This window comes from Sphaeramia orbicularis, chromosome 22, assembly GCF_902148855.1.
Source record: "Sphaeramia orbicularis chromosome 22, fSphaOr1.1, whole genome shotgun sequence".
In the NCBI taxonomy this organism is placed as follows: Eukaryota; Metazoa; Chordata; class Actinopteri; order Kurtiformes; family Apogonidae; genus Sphaeramia; species Sphaeramia orbicularis.
The window spans coordinates 36,812,353-36,828,222 of record NC_043978.1 but is presented as its reverse complement, the minus strand read 5'-3'; the positions used below and the strand labels follow the sequence as shown (position 1 = coordinate 36,828,222).

The following is a 15,870-nucleotide window of genomic DNA, read 5'->3' as shown; positions in this document are numbered from 1 at the left end:
TTGTTGATGACTGCAATCCCCAGTGAGCAGGATAATCAGTGACATCAAACCATAAATGGCCTCCAGCTATGAGAGCGGCTTCATCATGCTGTTTAGTAGGGAGACAAGAAGTATTAGCACGCTGACTGAAAACTCATAATTCTCCCTGTGGCTCTCCGCGACTTTTCTTCCTCTACTCCATTCATCAGCTTGATCCTGTGAGCATCGCTCGACCAGTGTGAGTTTTTTAATCAAAGAAGGATTACTGCAAGTAATCTATCCAAGATGAAGTGTGGTGTAAGTTAGGTATTTTACATAAATGGAAAGTTCAATTTCTTTCCTGTACATCCATCTGATATGCCTGACTTCTCAAAGACATATGAAGTGCTGTGTGGCTGCTGTGGTGTATGCAAGCACATTGGCTTTTCATTTAACATTTTGATTAAATAGAAAAAAAGTACAATGAAAAGTAAAATACTGTGAAATAAAGCTCAAGAAATTGCTATTAACTATTTGATATATTGTCAGAAAAAGAAAATTAGTCTTTTTTTAAAATAGTATTTTGTCTGTAAAACTTAGAGCACACAACATTTACATTTATCAGGTCCTTGACTGTCTTAAAGTCTTTAACATTGCATCAAGGATTTGCAAGAAAAACAGTAAATTCTCAGCATCCTTTTTATTTGATAAATGGCCTGACAAATTAATAAATTATCAAAATTATCAGTCAATTAATTGCTTACTATCTCAAAACACTAGAGTACTCATAATATTTGTTTCAAAGACAAAATAAGAGGTTTAAAACTGCAGAAAGACAATTCAGCCCATGAGGCTGAACTCGCTTACCTTTCTGTGTGTTTCATTATAAAAGTTGCACCATCTCCTTAATCCCGGTTTAACTGTAGTGGCTGGATTTCTGTGAGATGTGTGGGTTTTGTCTCATTGCCACTGGTGAACAGTATTACACACAGGTCATCAGAGGTCATGTTGCACCTCAGTATCAACTCAGTGATAGAAAGGGCTGCTAGAAAGCAACTCCGATAGCAAGCATTAACCCAAGGCAAACCTCTACTGATAAACTCCTCAAACCCTGTCACCTCACACTGCAGTTGCACTCCTGATGCCCTCCATGTAAAATCCTGTTAGACGTGCCTTTTCCTATGCTGCATGTGGCTATTCCTGTGTATGTTGCACACCCATGGACAGACAATGTATCACATGATGTTTTAATCCTGTTTTAATGTGTGTGAATTGCATCTTAGAAGTTACATGAATTCCATCAAAGACTTGAGATCGTGCCTGAACCGGCTGCACAATGCCTGGATAGTCAGGGATTTTATTTGGCTCTGAAGAGCTTATTGGAGCCTTAATTGATCTTAATTAGGGGTCAGAGTATTTGGCCGTGTGGAATTAGACAGAGCACCTGCTCCGTATGAATATGCATCACAGCAGCCCTCCTTGCCTGCTCTTTCTTTCTTAGTGCCTCAGTCTTTTTATTCTGCTCAATCTCTCTGAGCGTGTTGTTGACCAACCTTTTAGCTGCCTCCGTCTATAGCTGCACAAAAGGCTTTGAGAGAAGCCCAGACTAGGCCATGGGGACTATTGTGTTGTTAACAATGTTGTTTGGCCCTGGTGAACGCTGCCGATATTGTTTCCTGAAGCTGATGTCTCCATGTCAAGCAGCAGGCTGATGGAAGTGTATTCAACAGCTGCTCATACAGCATGACAGGGATGTGACAATGAATAGCTGTTCAGACTAAGATGAATTTCTGGGGAAAAACCAGATTGAGCATTGTAGTGTAGTGACATAGGCTCTCGTTTTCCATTTGCAGGAGTGGTGTAACATGTTCCTCAACAGCAAATATATTCCTTTCAGTTCCACTGGAATAAACAACAGGCTCAGGAGAGAGTCGAGGCACAGTCTGGCACGCTCCGTCCAGTTCATATGCCGGTCTGTGTTCTGGTGTGGCTTTCTGAATGGGTCCAGTTTGACTGTGTGACCACAGTTATGTGAACCATAGACAAATGGAGGCATGCGTGTGTTTTTAGACCGACGGCGGTCTAAAACTTGTCTCCTCTGGGATAAGGCTTAGTCACAACACTTTGACTGCATTTTAGAAATGTTAAATCCTGGGCAGGTTTTGACTCACTTTCTTGTTTTTTGTTTTTTAATGAGCTTCTCGAAATGAGATGCAGCTTTGGCCCCTGCAGCCCCGAAAACTTTCAAACAGCTTAGCCTTGTCGCTAACTTTATTTCCTCCTCAGTAATTTCCTTTTTGGCCCTGTTCTTTTTCACACCGTGCTCCTGTCTTCACTCACTGGACTTTTTTCACATTTTCTGGCTCACACTCACTCAAGCATACATGCATATAGTCACACATACACACTCTTTCTGTTTCCTCAGTAGCTGGCTGCCTCCCTGGCCTCCTCCTGGGGTCATTGTGGTATTTAGGGTCAGACAAGAGCTCCAGTCATTGCGCCTCCCCAAGTGCCTCCCAGGCAGCGCTGCAGCCATTATACGCCAGCTTGTCTCGCCCAATCGCCTCAAACAGCTATGGAAAACCGCCTTGGCTGTAACAAGCTCTGCATCCTCCTTCTAGCCAATGGAAAAGCAGGCTATAGGAAAAACAACACTCTGGAGTAGTGGAGGCTCTAAATGGATGAGGGCTATAAAGCATCCTCGCTTTTCTTTCTGAGAGAGCTCTTCTGTTGAGAACTTTTCACTTTTTTCCTCCTACTTTTCCTCTTGGCGCTTCGTTACCCAGGGTTACCCCAGGAGGATTCTGATTCGCTGCAACTTCTGAAGCCGGGAGGGAGTTTCCACGTGTCTTCCAGAGTGTCTGGGTGTGTGAGTCAGATGCGGTGTGTATGTCACTTTAAGACTCAACAAGCCTTCAAGGGGAGAATCCACTTTGAGATCAGACAACACCAGCTAGAGTTCTTCTTTGCAAGCTCTTCAAAGAGCTTTTAGATTAAAGCCTGGGCCACAGAGGTAAGGGATGTTATGGGCACTGTGTTTTATCTTCCTGTCCCTTTGTTTCTCCTATTTACTGGATTAAGAGGGGGCTGGGGTGAAAAGGTTTTATTGTGTTTCCCATTGTTCATACTCACAGGTGTTGGTTACACAGTATGTTTGCATGTGTGAGTGCTGCTCAGTCTCCAGCTGTATTTGTTGGATAGGAGTTTGTGCTTTAGTTTTTATCTCAAGTATACGGCTGCCATGCTGTACCAGCCTTCAGTCTGTAGCCTTGTAAATGAAGAAACAACTAAGTGACCTTCCACAATCAGGCTTCATCACTTCTCCTGTTTGTCAGCATTTTATGCCTGACAAACCTTATTCACTCGCATTGAAATAAGTAACTCTGACAAACTCACCACTTTGTCTAACCTTTATATCTCATGCTTGCCTGGTAGGTGCACATTGTATGAAAGTGTTTAGAAACAGTTTCATTTTCTTGGCATGGCTCTGGAATGGTAGTGGCATGCGTGTATAAATCTTTCAGAAGGCTGCCATGTCATTTTTGGTCTGGAGCCAGGCGCAGAGCTTCTAAATGTATAATGAAAAAGTCCAAAAGACACTTAACAAGCACTTTGATGGATGTTTGGTGGCTTTGGCTGAATCCACCACGCTGTAATATGGGCTTTCAGCAAGTGATTCATAGATAGACATTTCTCCACATAAGCAAACAACCGCAGGATACTTTAAATCTGGTTCATATGACAAAAACTCAGCAGGAGATGGCCTGATCTTCGGCTCCAGTAATATTGTTTTCACTTCTTCTTCAGTTGCTGTTGATGTTGTTCTGGAGAGAACTTGAGAGTTGTTTTGCATGATTTTGAATTCGGGTTACGTCTAAAGCCTTGAGCGCATGGTTCCTTTAAAAGCACGGCTGTCACAGTGCCAGAGGAAAGTGATAAGACCCAAGTCCCATGGGCTGTGATTTGACAGGAGGAAGGCAGTGCGATTGTGTTAACAGCCACTACCAATAACAAATGAGCTCATAGTTCCCAGTTCTCAACATAATAATTCAAAAGGCGTGAAACCTTGCAAATGCCTTGTTATGCATTTGATTATTTGGCATCTTAATTTGCCATTAAAATGGATGATTTATGATTTCTTCTACTAGAATCACAGGGAAAATATCACATGTAGTAAGGTTATATGCGCACTAATATTATCCTGTTATTCAGACGATATTCAGAGTTAAAGATACAAGTCCAAAGGAAATTTCAATGACTTGAATGTCAGCTGATTTTGGGATATGTGCACATTTTATTATGCTGATGGAATGAAAGAGAGAGGCTGCATTCATAGTCGAGGAAGACTAACATAAGAGTAAAACATCCTATTTTGATGCGATGAAGCACAAAGCGGCCCAATGGTGTGCACAGTTACATGTAAATGGAAGAGGAATATTCATTGTCATTTTCCACGTAAACTGCATGATAGGAATATTGACAAAAACTAATATTTTGCATTTATAATGTCAGTTGGCCATAAATTCTGCAGTGTTTCTTGTACAAAAAAATGCAGCTGGATTTCTTTCTTTCTTCCTTCTCCACAGTGCTGTAGTCTTGATGGTAAAAAGTGCATTAGCAGCATTATGATTTAGCTGTGAGGCCTAGCTCCCTGGGGGTTTCTTTTTGTTTCATATTGCTGTGTCAATAGTTCGCTTCTCCAGCTTTCGTTTTTCAAGTTTACATTCAAGGACACAAGGGTCAACATTACAAATATAGTTCTGTGGAACTAGCATGCACACGTGTTTGTAGGACTGAGGGAGGTTGTGCCTTCTCTTCCATAAATCCAGTGGTGGTCTCCATGAAGAGGAGAGACGGTTACTTTCTGAACACCTCTTCTACCTGCTGTGTTTATACCAAGTCGAGGTGTGGTCCATTCCTCACAGTTATCCTGAGCTCCAGACCCAAAGACTCACACAGTGCCAGACTAAACATGGAGCTTACGTGGGAGTCACCCAAGGGCAGCCGGAGAAGAATGCCAGGTCATAGGGTGTGTTGAGGAAGGCTGGGGTGGCAGTGGTCCCTTGGCCCCTGAGCAGATGGCCTGTAGGAAGCCTTTTGACATGAACAGAGGGATGGATGGATGGGAAGAGGGAGGGGCAAGTTCAGACTTTGCACATCTTTTACAGCTAAAAGGAAGACTTGTTTTTTTTGTTGCTCCAAGTTGGTCGCACAATACTTCAGTTCAAGTCGGCAGCAGAAGGCAGACGTGTGTCTTTAGGCTTGTGCGTTGGTACGCCTTTAGGCCTTTCATACTCATAGCTCTGCTCTGACTGAATAAACTTTGAAACAAAAGTGTCACTAGTAGCATTAAAAGAAAGAAGCCACTGTGACAAGTTCGACAGCCGGCTTTATGCCGATTCTTGGTTTAGTTTGCAGCTGCTTTCTTGAATTTTAGTCCTGAAAGACCTTTGTTTACATGGATTCATTTAACTCTTATAGTTTTCAAATGTAAGACACATTCACAAATATTCTATTTGTTAAACTCATGAGCTCTTGACAGTTTTCTAACAAATATAAGTCTTGTTCTTATTCAGTGTCTTCATCCTGTTTTTCACCTCCCTGCTCAGGACGAATGAAGCGAGTGTTTCCTTAATCCTCCGATCAGCTCAGAATGATGGTTCAAGTTCATTACCAGGCCTATGTGTCTGCAGCCAAGTTTCCACTGTACTGTCAAGTGCTGCTTTTTCACATAAATTCTAAACAGTTAAAAGAAAGAGGGAATATATCTTTCCTTGCCTCCTTATTTGATTCTTTTTTAACGTAAGCTGGATCTTTGCCCTTTTCTTGAACTTAACAATATAGAGCTTTACATTCAAACCATTCAAGGCCCCTGGAATTTCCTTCTCACCATCATATTTTCATACATTCTTTAACAGTAGCCCATTTACTCAGCCTACACTATTTAATCTTGCCTCACTGTCAAGGTGCAACCAACCAGGAGAGATAAACTCTTAATGCTTCGGATCACTTAATCCTGAAGGTTAGGGCTTTTGGCAGAGGGCTGTGTACACTGTAACCTTACACATGTTGTACGTGTGCTGCGAGGCTTAGCGCAGTTAGCACTATTTGAAAGCCTTCCTGGAGTGTGAGCTACATGCGTGTAAGTGGGTTATGTTACATACAAGCTTCTGTAGAGTCACGCTGCTTCCCAGAAATGCCCCTTGCCTCAGCTATGAATGCTCCTCAGCCATTCCTGGTTTTGGATCTTGCCCCTGAACAAATTTGGCGGTGACGAGGTAAAAAGAAAAAAGAAAAAAAAAGAGGCGAGCTTGAATTTCAAGGTTTAAAAATAAACAGACGGGTAAACTGTAGCAGGCTTTCAAAACTTTCCCAACCCCGATCAAAGACGACGTCATTTACTTGTGGGGAGGTGGAAAAATGCAACTAATGTTTGGTTTGGAGGGCTGATCCAGGGGGCTTGGAGTCGAAGGAGTAGATTCTTTTTTAAGTAGTCACAGTACCAGGGTGGCACTGTTTTATTGTGTTAATCTAGAGTGGGCTGTCGGGATGCCACTGGGAATCTTATCAGATCCCTCAGATTAGAGAGAAATATTGCCGAGTCACTTTTGCCAATTCACTTTTTTAGTGTAAGTAGGACAGTCAGAGATGCTGAAGGAGCCTTATCTCTCTTTGGGTATTACACTGGCTTTGTTTATCTCGGTGAGAAACAAATAGTGTGCACTCGCCAAACACCGTCGCTATATAAATGCAGAGGATTAAGTGTACTCTTTAACTAGCACACCTGTTATCAAACATGGAGCTCATTACACGAGGTAAATTATAGTGCTGTGAGGGAGACTAAGCATTAAGACAAGCTCTCTCTCTGTTCTTTGTGTTTCAGATGAGCTGGATGATAAAAGTTTATTTTGAGAAATGAGGTGGAGAGAAGCATCCACATAGGAGCTCCACTCTGAGAAGACTTTGCAACAGGTGAGTCTGAGAAATCTCGATTGTCAATATGTTATTTTTCTTGATTGTGATGAATGTGACCCCTGCAAATAAAATATATTCTGGAATGTGCAAGAATGTATCACTGCCTTTTTGACCATAAAGTAACTATTACAGCATTAACACTTATACACATATTAAAAAAAAATGAGGTGTTGTGTTCCTTTCACATGTTCGCTTCTAGTTCCTAATCTACTTTGTACAACTTGAATTCTGTTCAAAGTCTTTAGCCGTAACTGGACCTGTTATGTAATCACAGCACAGACAGCAGCAGATACAGAACTGTCTCTTCCAGGTAGAGGTTTTCCCAGCACTATATGTTCTACATCAACTCTGTGAACATGTTTGTGTGGTCATGGCTCCTCCATATCTAATTTAAAGAGTATTGTGGACAGCCTGGAAGTCATTTTGCATTGTCCTGAGCTCTGTCACACATAACAGCCATGACAGCTTGAAGCCTGTTAATTTCACTTGGCTTTGCTGCTGAAAGAATAGAGGAATGTAGTGAAGTCAGAGGAGGGTGTAGTATGCAGTTAAATGCCCAGATGTGATAGAATAATTTCGAACTTTGCTCTTTAAAAGACATAAGGAAGAAGTTAGACCTGCTGCTGTTTGACTTTAGAAACAGCCACTGTAAATTTAATGATAATGTGCATGGTTTGTGGGAGTGTACGCATTGCAGTTTATGGGTAATGAGTTAATTTTATTCCTCTGATGAGCTGGCATTAAGTCATACCATGTCATATATATATGTATATATATATATTATACTGCCATATATGCAAGTACCATGAATTTTCCAGTAGCATAACTATGGTAACAATATGGTTTAGTTTTCTTTCCTTGTCTATTTTCCAGGCAGTGATGGGAAATTCAGAGAGCCAGTACAGCATCCAGGGCCCCAAAGGCACCAGCTTTGTCTTCCCTGGAAAACAAAAGCCATACTCACTGAAGCTCCGCTCTGCCAAAGACAATGCTCTTTCACCTCATTCGTGGTGGAAAAGTGCCCCAGTAGGCTCAGGCTATAAAGCTAGGTGTGTCGGCCGCGGCTGTCTGTCCCCTCCCAAAAGCCGGCAGCCTTACTCTGCCCGTCACTATGACTACGTCTCCAAGGGAGTGAGGGGTAGCCCCAGTGAACATCGCTGGCATCGCTCCCCTGGATGTGGTATGCGAAGGCGACACATGTCCGATGAGTATGAAGAAAATCCATATGGGTCAGAACTTAACGGAAACATGCTGAATGGACATAGTGATGAGCATGAGGCTGTAGAGGAACAGAGCAGCCCAAGGGTGGTGATCAAAAAGGATGGTAGTCTCAGAGTGGAGTTCACCAACACCTCTGGCAATGCACTCCTCCTGGATGAGACCTCTGGTCCCGTCCAGCTCCTGAAGTTCTCCCCCAATCTGGAGTCCGCCTCCACTCCCAGTCTGCCTGGTTCTGGTGACGATAGGCCTGATGGTCACCGCAGCGGTCCACCACCTGCATCCACCTCCTCCACCGCCAGGACTAGCAAGGGGAGTTCTCTGAGCTCTGATGGCTCCTGGTATGACTCTCCATGGGGGCCCAGCACAGAGCTCTGTGATTCGGACCAACCCTGCTCTGCCAGCAGAACACTAGTACCCTCCCCTATCCACCAATTAGACTCCTTCATCAAACAGTCTCCCCCTGTGTCAATCACAGACCTGTACAGGGACCCCACCATGGCCGCCACCTTTCCCTCAGCCAGGGACCTGTCCTCCCAGTTACTCGAACCCCCAGTGGGTCCGAGGCCACACCGAGCCTCCTTCGCATCTGTCCTGGATGTGCCTTTAGAGGAAGAATGCCCAGAGGCCCGGCAGTATTCGTCATACACCCTGCCCTGCCGCAGACCCAAAGCCCACACACTGAGTGAGGACCTGGATCAGTACCCAGACCGGGAGCAGCAACAGGAGCAAGCTGAACCAGATTTCAGTTTCTACAAGAAAGACTCCATCAAAAACCGCATCAGACGCTTCAGTGATTGGACAGGCAGCCTCAGCCGCAAGAAGAGGAAATCTCAGGTATGTTCAAGAACATCGGGGTAAAAATTGCATGGATTCAGTTTTAAGGTTGGATTTTAATGATTTACACTTTTTATTATTTACAGGGTTCATGCAGGGATCTTGTTTACATGGTATGTAAATCAATAGGTTGCTGAGATGTGTTGTTTATAGTTCCCCATCTTCTAATGCTACGGTAGATTAAGTTTTTGTCATTAAGTCTCATCCTACCAACATGATGAACTGTCACAGAGTACAGGGTTTTCCATGAATTGACTACAATAAGAAACAATATTATTGTAGCAAAATTTTAACTTATTTCTTCTCAAAACATAATGATTTGTATAAAGTCATCTGCTGTGTTATGGTGAAATCCATAAATATATATGTTAAAACCGCAGAGGCAGAACAGAAACAGAAAACACGGAGATGAGGTCATTAGAAACAAAGTCAACAAAGTCATGAAAAATAATTGTGACAGAATAAAACACCTGAGGAATGTGACAAAAAGTGTACCTCTGAGGCCTGCAGGTACGCCAAGTCAGTAGGATTCAGGCTAAATGTGGTCTCGTGTAGTTCCTTCATTAGTCGTCCCAGAGCGACTTTACTGCTTATTCGACAAGAGAGGCCATGGGCACCGGCCTCGCCCGCTCAGTTTCCTGTTTGGCAAGGTTTATTTGATCGTGAGACACAGTGGTTGTCCTGGCATGGCCTGGCACCAACCACCGTCCTCGGGTCCTTAGCACCACAACACCAGCTGTCTGAGGACAGGTCACAGTGGGGTGGCACAAAATGAAATTTGTAAGACGACCAGTGCTGGGTGTCAGTGTTGTTTATGAGGTGAAGGAACACGGATGAGAGGTAGTTTTAATACAGTACAAGACATGGAGGATCCTCTGAGGAAGAGAAGCAGAGGGCTGATGTGCAGATGTCATGATGACTGTTTCTGGGTGGGTTTATTTTAAGTATTTTTTATACTGTTTGTTTTGACTGTTGAATGCATATGTGTTTTGTCTTTTCTTTCCAGCCAGATTGGCATGTCTGGAAGCAAGGCAGAAAGGGTTGTATTAAATCTGTCGTCTTTAGCTTCAAGTGCATAGAGGATTAGCAGACAAAGATGCTACTGTGCAAAGTGGCAGACAGCTCATACTTGTACATTATTTCCCAATGCTAAAACAATACTTGTGTTGCACAGGATTGGGTCACAGGAGAGGTTAGAAATAACACTTTTGTAAGAAGTATATCTACAAAAACTACATTCTCAACAGATTAAATTTGACATAAAACATTTGTTTAAACTGAGTCTGAAGTCATGTCCCTCTCTCTGTCTTTGAGGCTTGAAAGCGATTGTTTCTGCATTAATTCGCTTTGCTTTGCCTTGTAAAAGTTTTAAGAACACATTGTTTGGCCTGTGCCAAGAGAATAGCTGTAAGCCTTTGAGAGGCTCTGTTTGAGTGAAACTAAATCCAAGCTGAAGATTTAACCCCACCCTCCTCTAATGTTAATGAATGACTTATGGTTGTTCTGGCTGTTGTGTGGTGCAGATTTTCTGGGTTCCCCCCTCACAGTTTTTACAGACTTAAGCTGCTAATAAGGATTCGTGTTCAGTCAGTTGAGTCTGAAAACAAACCAAAGGACAAGACTGAGCAATGGCTGTATTGAAGTGGCCTTTTCTGGGGAGAAATTTGTGAGTTTGTCCTTGCAGTGATACATCAGATAATGTTGAATAAAATATTGCCGCTACTCTCTGACTTGACCCCGTTGCTCAACCCTGTAGTGACAAATACATAGCAGACTGTCAGTATTCATTCAGAGTGTGACAACTGCTTTCACTTTACATTAGTAATGTCCCCCTCTAAATCTCCGGCTCACTGGAGCGCCATGCTAATCTATGGCCATGAGTTTGTGCTTAACAGGTTTTGGGGGCCGGCTGACATCCACAGATTTACATCAGTGTTTGTGCTGTTCCAGAAATACGGCTGCAGGCTGGTTTATGCCTTCAGAAATCCCTGAGGCCTTTTAAAAATTTCATTATTTGAAGAAACCTGTAACTCTTATTAAAGTAAAACTCCAATTGTCGATATCAAACTTTGATGCTTGAATTTGATGCATTTTTTTGATGCAAAACAACCTGTTTTGAGACTGAAGTTCCTGTTAAGCTTGATATAGTGCAATTTCAGAAAGAATAAAAAAATAATTAATGGGGACTTACAGGAGGAGACTTGCAACTAATTCCCGTCCCTGAGGTATTAAACCGATCGTAAGATTGAATTTAATCTGTCCTTCAGGGGCCAGTTTCGTTCATTGCCAAACCTCAGTGGCTGTGTATCTCTCATGGCTGATCACAGTAGCTCCTTTCAGCACATTGACCAAAATCAGGAGCACCTCCAGCTCTGGTTCCCCTCCACCTGGGCTCCAGAGCTCTGTTGTGGGTTTAAAGGTCACACCGCGACCCTGGTGCCAAAGACGAAGAACTGGCTTCTAATGAGAAGCAGCTGGAAGGGGGTGGATAAATTTGGGTGATGCAGGCTGAGAGAAACTCAGGAAATCTGAGAAAGACTTGCTCTGTGCTCGGTTCACATTTTTCTGTGACGGCATTAGTTAAAAAATTAAATTAGGGTTCAAAGGGTTCATTGCAGCCTGGTAGCTAAATTTAGTCTCTGTCTGGTTATGGGATCGGAGGAAAAAATACACCTGCCGAATTCAATAAAGGATCTCATTGCTCTTTTTGTTCATATGAGCAAAAATTTACTTATGAACATTAGTCCAGTTGTTTGCTGCTGCACTAGGTAATTCAAAATAGCTTAATAATGGGAGTGTGAAGTGGAAAAAAGAAAATGTAGATGGAGCTCAGTGAAATATAAGGACAAACAAAAAACTGAGAATGAGCTTCCTCATGATGTCACGAACTGTGTGTCTGTACTCGACTGTGTTGCCAGGGGCAAAATCGATGCTGCAATCTAGTCAAGTGTAGGTAGGCTGTCATTAGGCATGAAAGAGCGCAATTCCATCAAGTGTTCATTTGGGGAATTGGGACGCCACAACAGACCTCAAATGATGTGAAATTGTCTGAGCCTGAAGGGTCCCAACCTCCCAGGTGCCATCACAGGAAATTTGTCCCACTTTCTCAGCCTAGCGAAAGATTTAGAGCCTGTAATGCAGACTTTGAAGTAGGGTTGAGTGGTTTGACTAGATTTAAAAAAAAAAATAAAAATTTTCCTCCAATTTTGCTTGCCTTGGGCTTAATTCATAGGAACACATTCTGAGTTTTGTCCCAAAGTAGGCTCACTGGCTTTTTCTAAAGAAGGGTATAGATCTAAAGGCAAACATGGTTGAGTTGGCCTACATATGGTTAAGAAGGCTGAATGTAATCTCAGTGGGGTGAAAAATTGACATTCTTGGTGTAGGTATGTAAAAAGTATGCACTGAATGTCATAGTTGAACTTTGTGTATGACCTTGTTATTGCTATTCATAGTTGACTTACTGAAAACAAGGGTGTTTGAGCTGATGTAGTGTAGACTGTGTTTTAGCACCATACCACATGAGCACATTTCCAGCAACTTTTCATTTTGTGTGCTAGTAACAAAACAGGGATTATACAGAGATTAAAAATCTGTCTTCTGTACTTGCTCATCAGGATGCCAGATATAAGGACCTGACTGATGCCTTTGACAGTGGGGTTGATGGCCTGACTGCAGACACCAGCTCCCCCTCCCAGGTTTCAAGCCTTTTCTGGTTCCCTGGAGCCTCCAGGGCTCAATCGTCAGGGGCCATACACCAAACCACCAGTGACGCCCTTCGTCAAAACATTTATGAGAACTTCATGAGGGAGTTGGAGACGGGCACTGGACAAGTGGCAGGAGAGAGAAGAGAACCCTCCACTGGCACAGAGGAAGGGGAGAGCAGCAGCGAGTCAGTGGAGGGGTCCCTGGAGGAGCTCGATCTGCTGTTTGAAAAGGAGCAGGGCGTGGTCAGACGGGCTGGGTGGCTTTCTTTCAAACCCCTTATCACCTTGCACAAGGACAGGAAGCTGGAGTTGGTCACACGCCGCAAGTGGAAACAGTACTGGGTGACCCTGAAAGGTGAGTCTGAATGTAGGGAATGTGTTGGTCTGCAGGAGAAGAGAGCAATGATGCCCCATTCTCCTGGAAATTGAGTCAAACAATGTGCTGACTTGTATTTTTTACAGAAATTCAAAGCTAAGTACCTTAACCAAATTTGATCATTTAAATTCAGTTTTCTCCCTGTGTCTGTGTGGGTTCTCTCCGGGTACTCTGGCTTTCTCCCCCCATTCAAAGACATGCACTGATAGGTTAATTAGTTAATCTAAATTGCCCATAGGTGTGAATGTGAGAGTAATTATTTGTATCTGTCAGCCCTGTGATGAACTGGTGAAATGTCCAGGGTGTACCCCCCACCTTTGCCCGTAAGTAGCTGGGATAGGCTCCAGCGACCCTAGTGAGGATAAAGCAGGTTCAGATAATGAACGAATGAATGAAATTCAGTTTTGCAGAATTATTTCAGCTGTCTTGCTCTTCACCATAATACCTGACATTGGGTAATTATCCTTACCTCCCAACCAAAAATGCATCCCAAAATATCTGCCTTTGCCTCTCATTAAATGTGTGCTGCTTTTAATGTTGCTTCTTTTACTGAGGTGTTGCACTTAAAAGTTACAAACAAGATAACTGATTCCGTTTGCACTTTATATTTTCATGCAACATCAGATGATGGTTATTAAAGCCACCAGTTTCATATGCGCCCATCTCTTTGTATTTATACTACTTGTTGTACAGGATGTACGTTGCTGTTCTATGAGACCTACGGAAAAGGCTCACCTGAGCAGGATCTGTCACCTCGCTACGCTCTCCTGGCAGAGGACAGCATCGTTCAGGCTGTTCCTGAACACCCCAAAAAGGAGAATGTGTTTTGCCTCAGCAACTCATATGGAGATGTCTACCTCTTCCAGGTAATGCCCCTGGCTTATGTAGCCCTCCAGATAATTAGCAGGGTGCAAAGTGTCTTTCACATCTGTGATTTGAGAGAGCAGTATGACATTTTTGGTGTTTTGACAAACCCCTTCGTTAGCCTTCTGGCTGACATTTTGCTCTATCTACGTACCATCATCAGGCAAGTTCACTAATTAGCACAATTTATCATGTTTGTTTTATATGCACATAAAACAAAGTACAAAAATTATTTTCGTGGGAGGTTAAGTACTGACCTACAGTATTTCTTGGCACAGTGCACTAGCTTCCTGTTACTGTCTTATCACCTTGAAATCACCGTGCAGACTTGGAAGTTACTGTGCTCCAACATATTGGTGGTGAAATCACACCAGACACACCATTCGTAGCTTCCTGTCCTTTGAGTATTGCATGTAAAATAACCAATTTCAGTTCAAGCTCTTTTTAAATTGAGTACTTGTGTGACTTGGAAGCGGAGTGCCCTAAGAGCACATCCTATCTGCCCATTGTGCTTACTGACCTACATTTTGGTACCGAATTCATACCCAGCCCTAGGTCTTGCTGAGTAGCATTCTCTACTAAACAGTGTAAGCTCCCAGACTGCTCTAACTTGCAGTGTCTAGACCTACATCTAATAAAATAGTGCCGTATAGAGCTGACATGGGCCCAGAGGCAAGCAGAGAGTAAGACTGCTCTATAACAGCCCGAGTTTCATCCATTTGTCTCTACTTACTGACCCGCTGAGCTTGTGTCATTGTCAATCTGAAGGAGGTTCAACTGATTTTATGGCAAACATGCTACTTCTGACTGAGTGAATCACCCTGTAAAGACAGAGTAATAATCATGAAACGGTTTATTAACAGAGCAAATGAATATTTCAGCAACACTTCATGAGCAGTGCTTTCTCCTACAGGCGCTGTTAATCAAGTTTTCTTTTATCGATCCAGCAAAACTTGGCCCACATTCCAGAGACCTTATTGTGATATATGATAGAATAACACAACAGTGGTGCCTTTGCCGCCTTGTTAGACTTATCAGGCTTTGCATCTCTGAATCCAGCTGGAAAAGGGAATATTGGCCTTGTCACTTCATCTGATTGTACTCACTGTGTCTGTTTGCCCTCACAGGCCACTAACCAAACGGACCTGGAGAACTGGGTGACAGCCGTCCACTCTGCCAGTGCCTCGCTGCTGGCCAAGCGCCAGGGGAAGGAGGATACAGTGCGCTTGCTGAGGACCCAGGTACGGGGCCTTTTACAGAAGATTGACATGGACGGGAAGATGAAGAAGATGGCTGAGCTGCAGCTGACTGTGGTTAGCGACCCCAAGAACCGCAAAGCTATTGAGAACCAGGTACGACATCAGATAATGTAACTTATGCTATTTTCATGCCAGATTTAGATTTTTTAAGACTTGTCTCTGTGTTGCCTGATATCTGTAGCAACCACATGATGTGCCCTACTTAATTTTCCTGATTTTTTTGACTGCGGTGACAAGCTTGTGCTTTATTTTTGTCTGTGGGTGGGTGAAGTGGCCTAAATGCATCAGTCCCCGAGCGCATCACGAGGGGCCCAGGGGAGCAGCTTGTTCCCCGAGCATCATATTGGGATTCCAGATGTTTCCTGGTAATGGGCTCTCAACATGTATTATCCTCTTCCTCCTCCTCACAGCCTGAGGGAGAATCTGAAGCACCCAGCACAGTGCTGTAGCCTACATACAACTGATTACAGATGGATATAAAAAGCCAATAACCTATAGCTTAGCAAGAACACAAGCACTTTTATAAGAAATAAGTGTTTGCTTTGCCATGTGGGAAAATCTTTTTTACATCTGCAACTGTGGTGGTTAGGATTAGGGACTTACAGTAAATGTATACCATATACATACCTTTTGGAATACATCAGGCTGGGTTTAAGAACCCACAATGCCAATATGA

At 43.1% G+C, this 15,870-nt stretch overlaps 1 protein-coding gene across 4 annotated transcripts in view; it reads left to right on the top strand.

Moving 5' to 3' along the window:
* Positions 1 to 15,870, top strand: part of tiam2a (TIAM Rac1 associated GEF 2a) — a 100,818-nt gene that overhangs the window by 43,371 nt on the left and 41,577 nt on the right. For 2 of the 4 annotated variants that reach the window (XM_030127031.1, XM_030127029.1), the window contains exons 2-7: positions 6,842 to 6,930; positions 7,807 to 8,988; positions 9,075 to 9,101; positions 12,606 to 13,050; positions 13,765 to 13,937; positions 15,063 to 15,287. In XM_030127031.1, the coding sequence (XP_029982891.1) occupies positions 7,813 to 8,988; positions 9,075 to 9,101; positions 12,606 to 13,050; positions 13,765 to 13,937; positions 15,063 to 15,287 (2,046 nt within the window). In that variant the 5' untranslated portion in view covers positions 6,842 to 6,930; positions 7,807 to 7,812. Of the gene's footprint in view, positions 1 to 2,866; positions 2,972 to 6,841; positions 6,931 to 7,806; positions 8,989 to 9,074; positions 9,102 to 12,605; positions 13,051 to 13,764; positions 13,938 to 15,062; positions 15,288 to 15,870 lie in introns of those variants that run through there. The other 2 variants (XM_030127030.1, XM_030127032.1) reach the window with 2 other exon arrangements.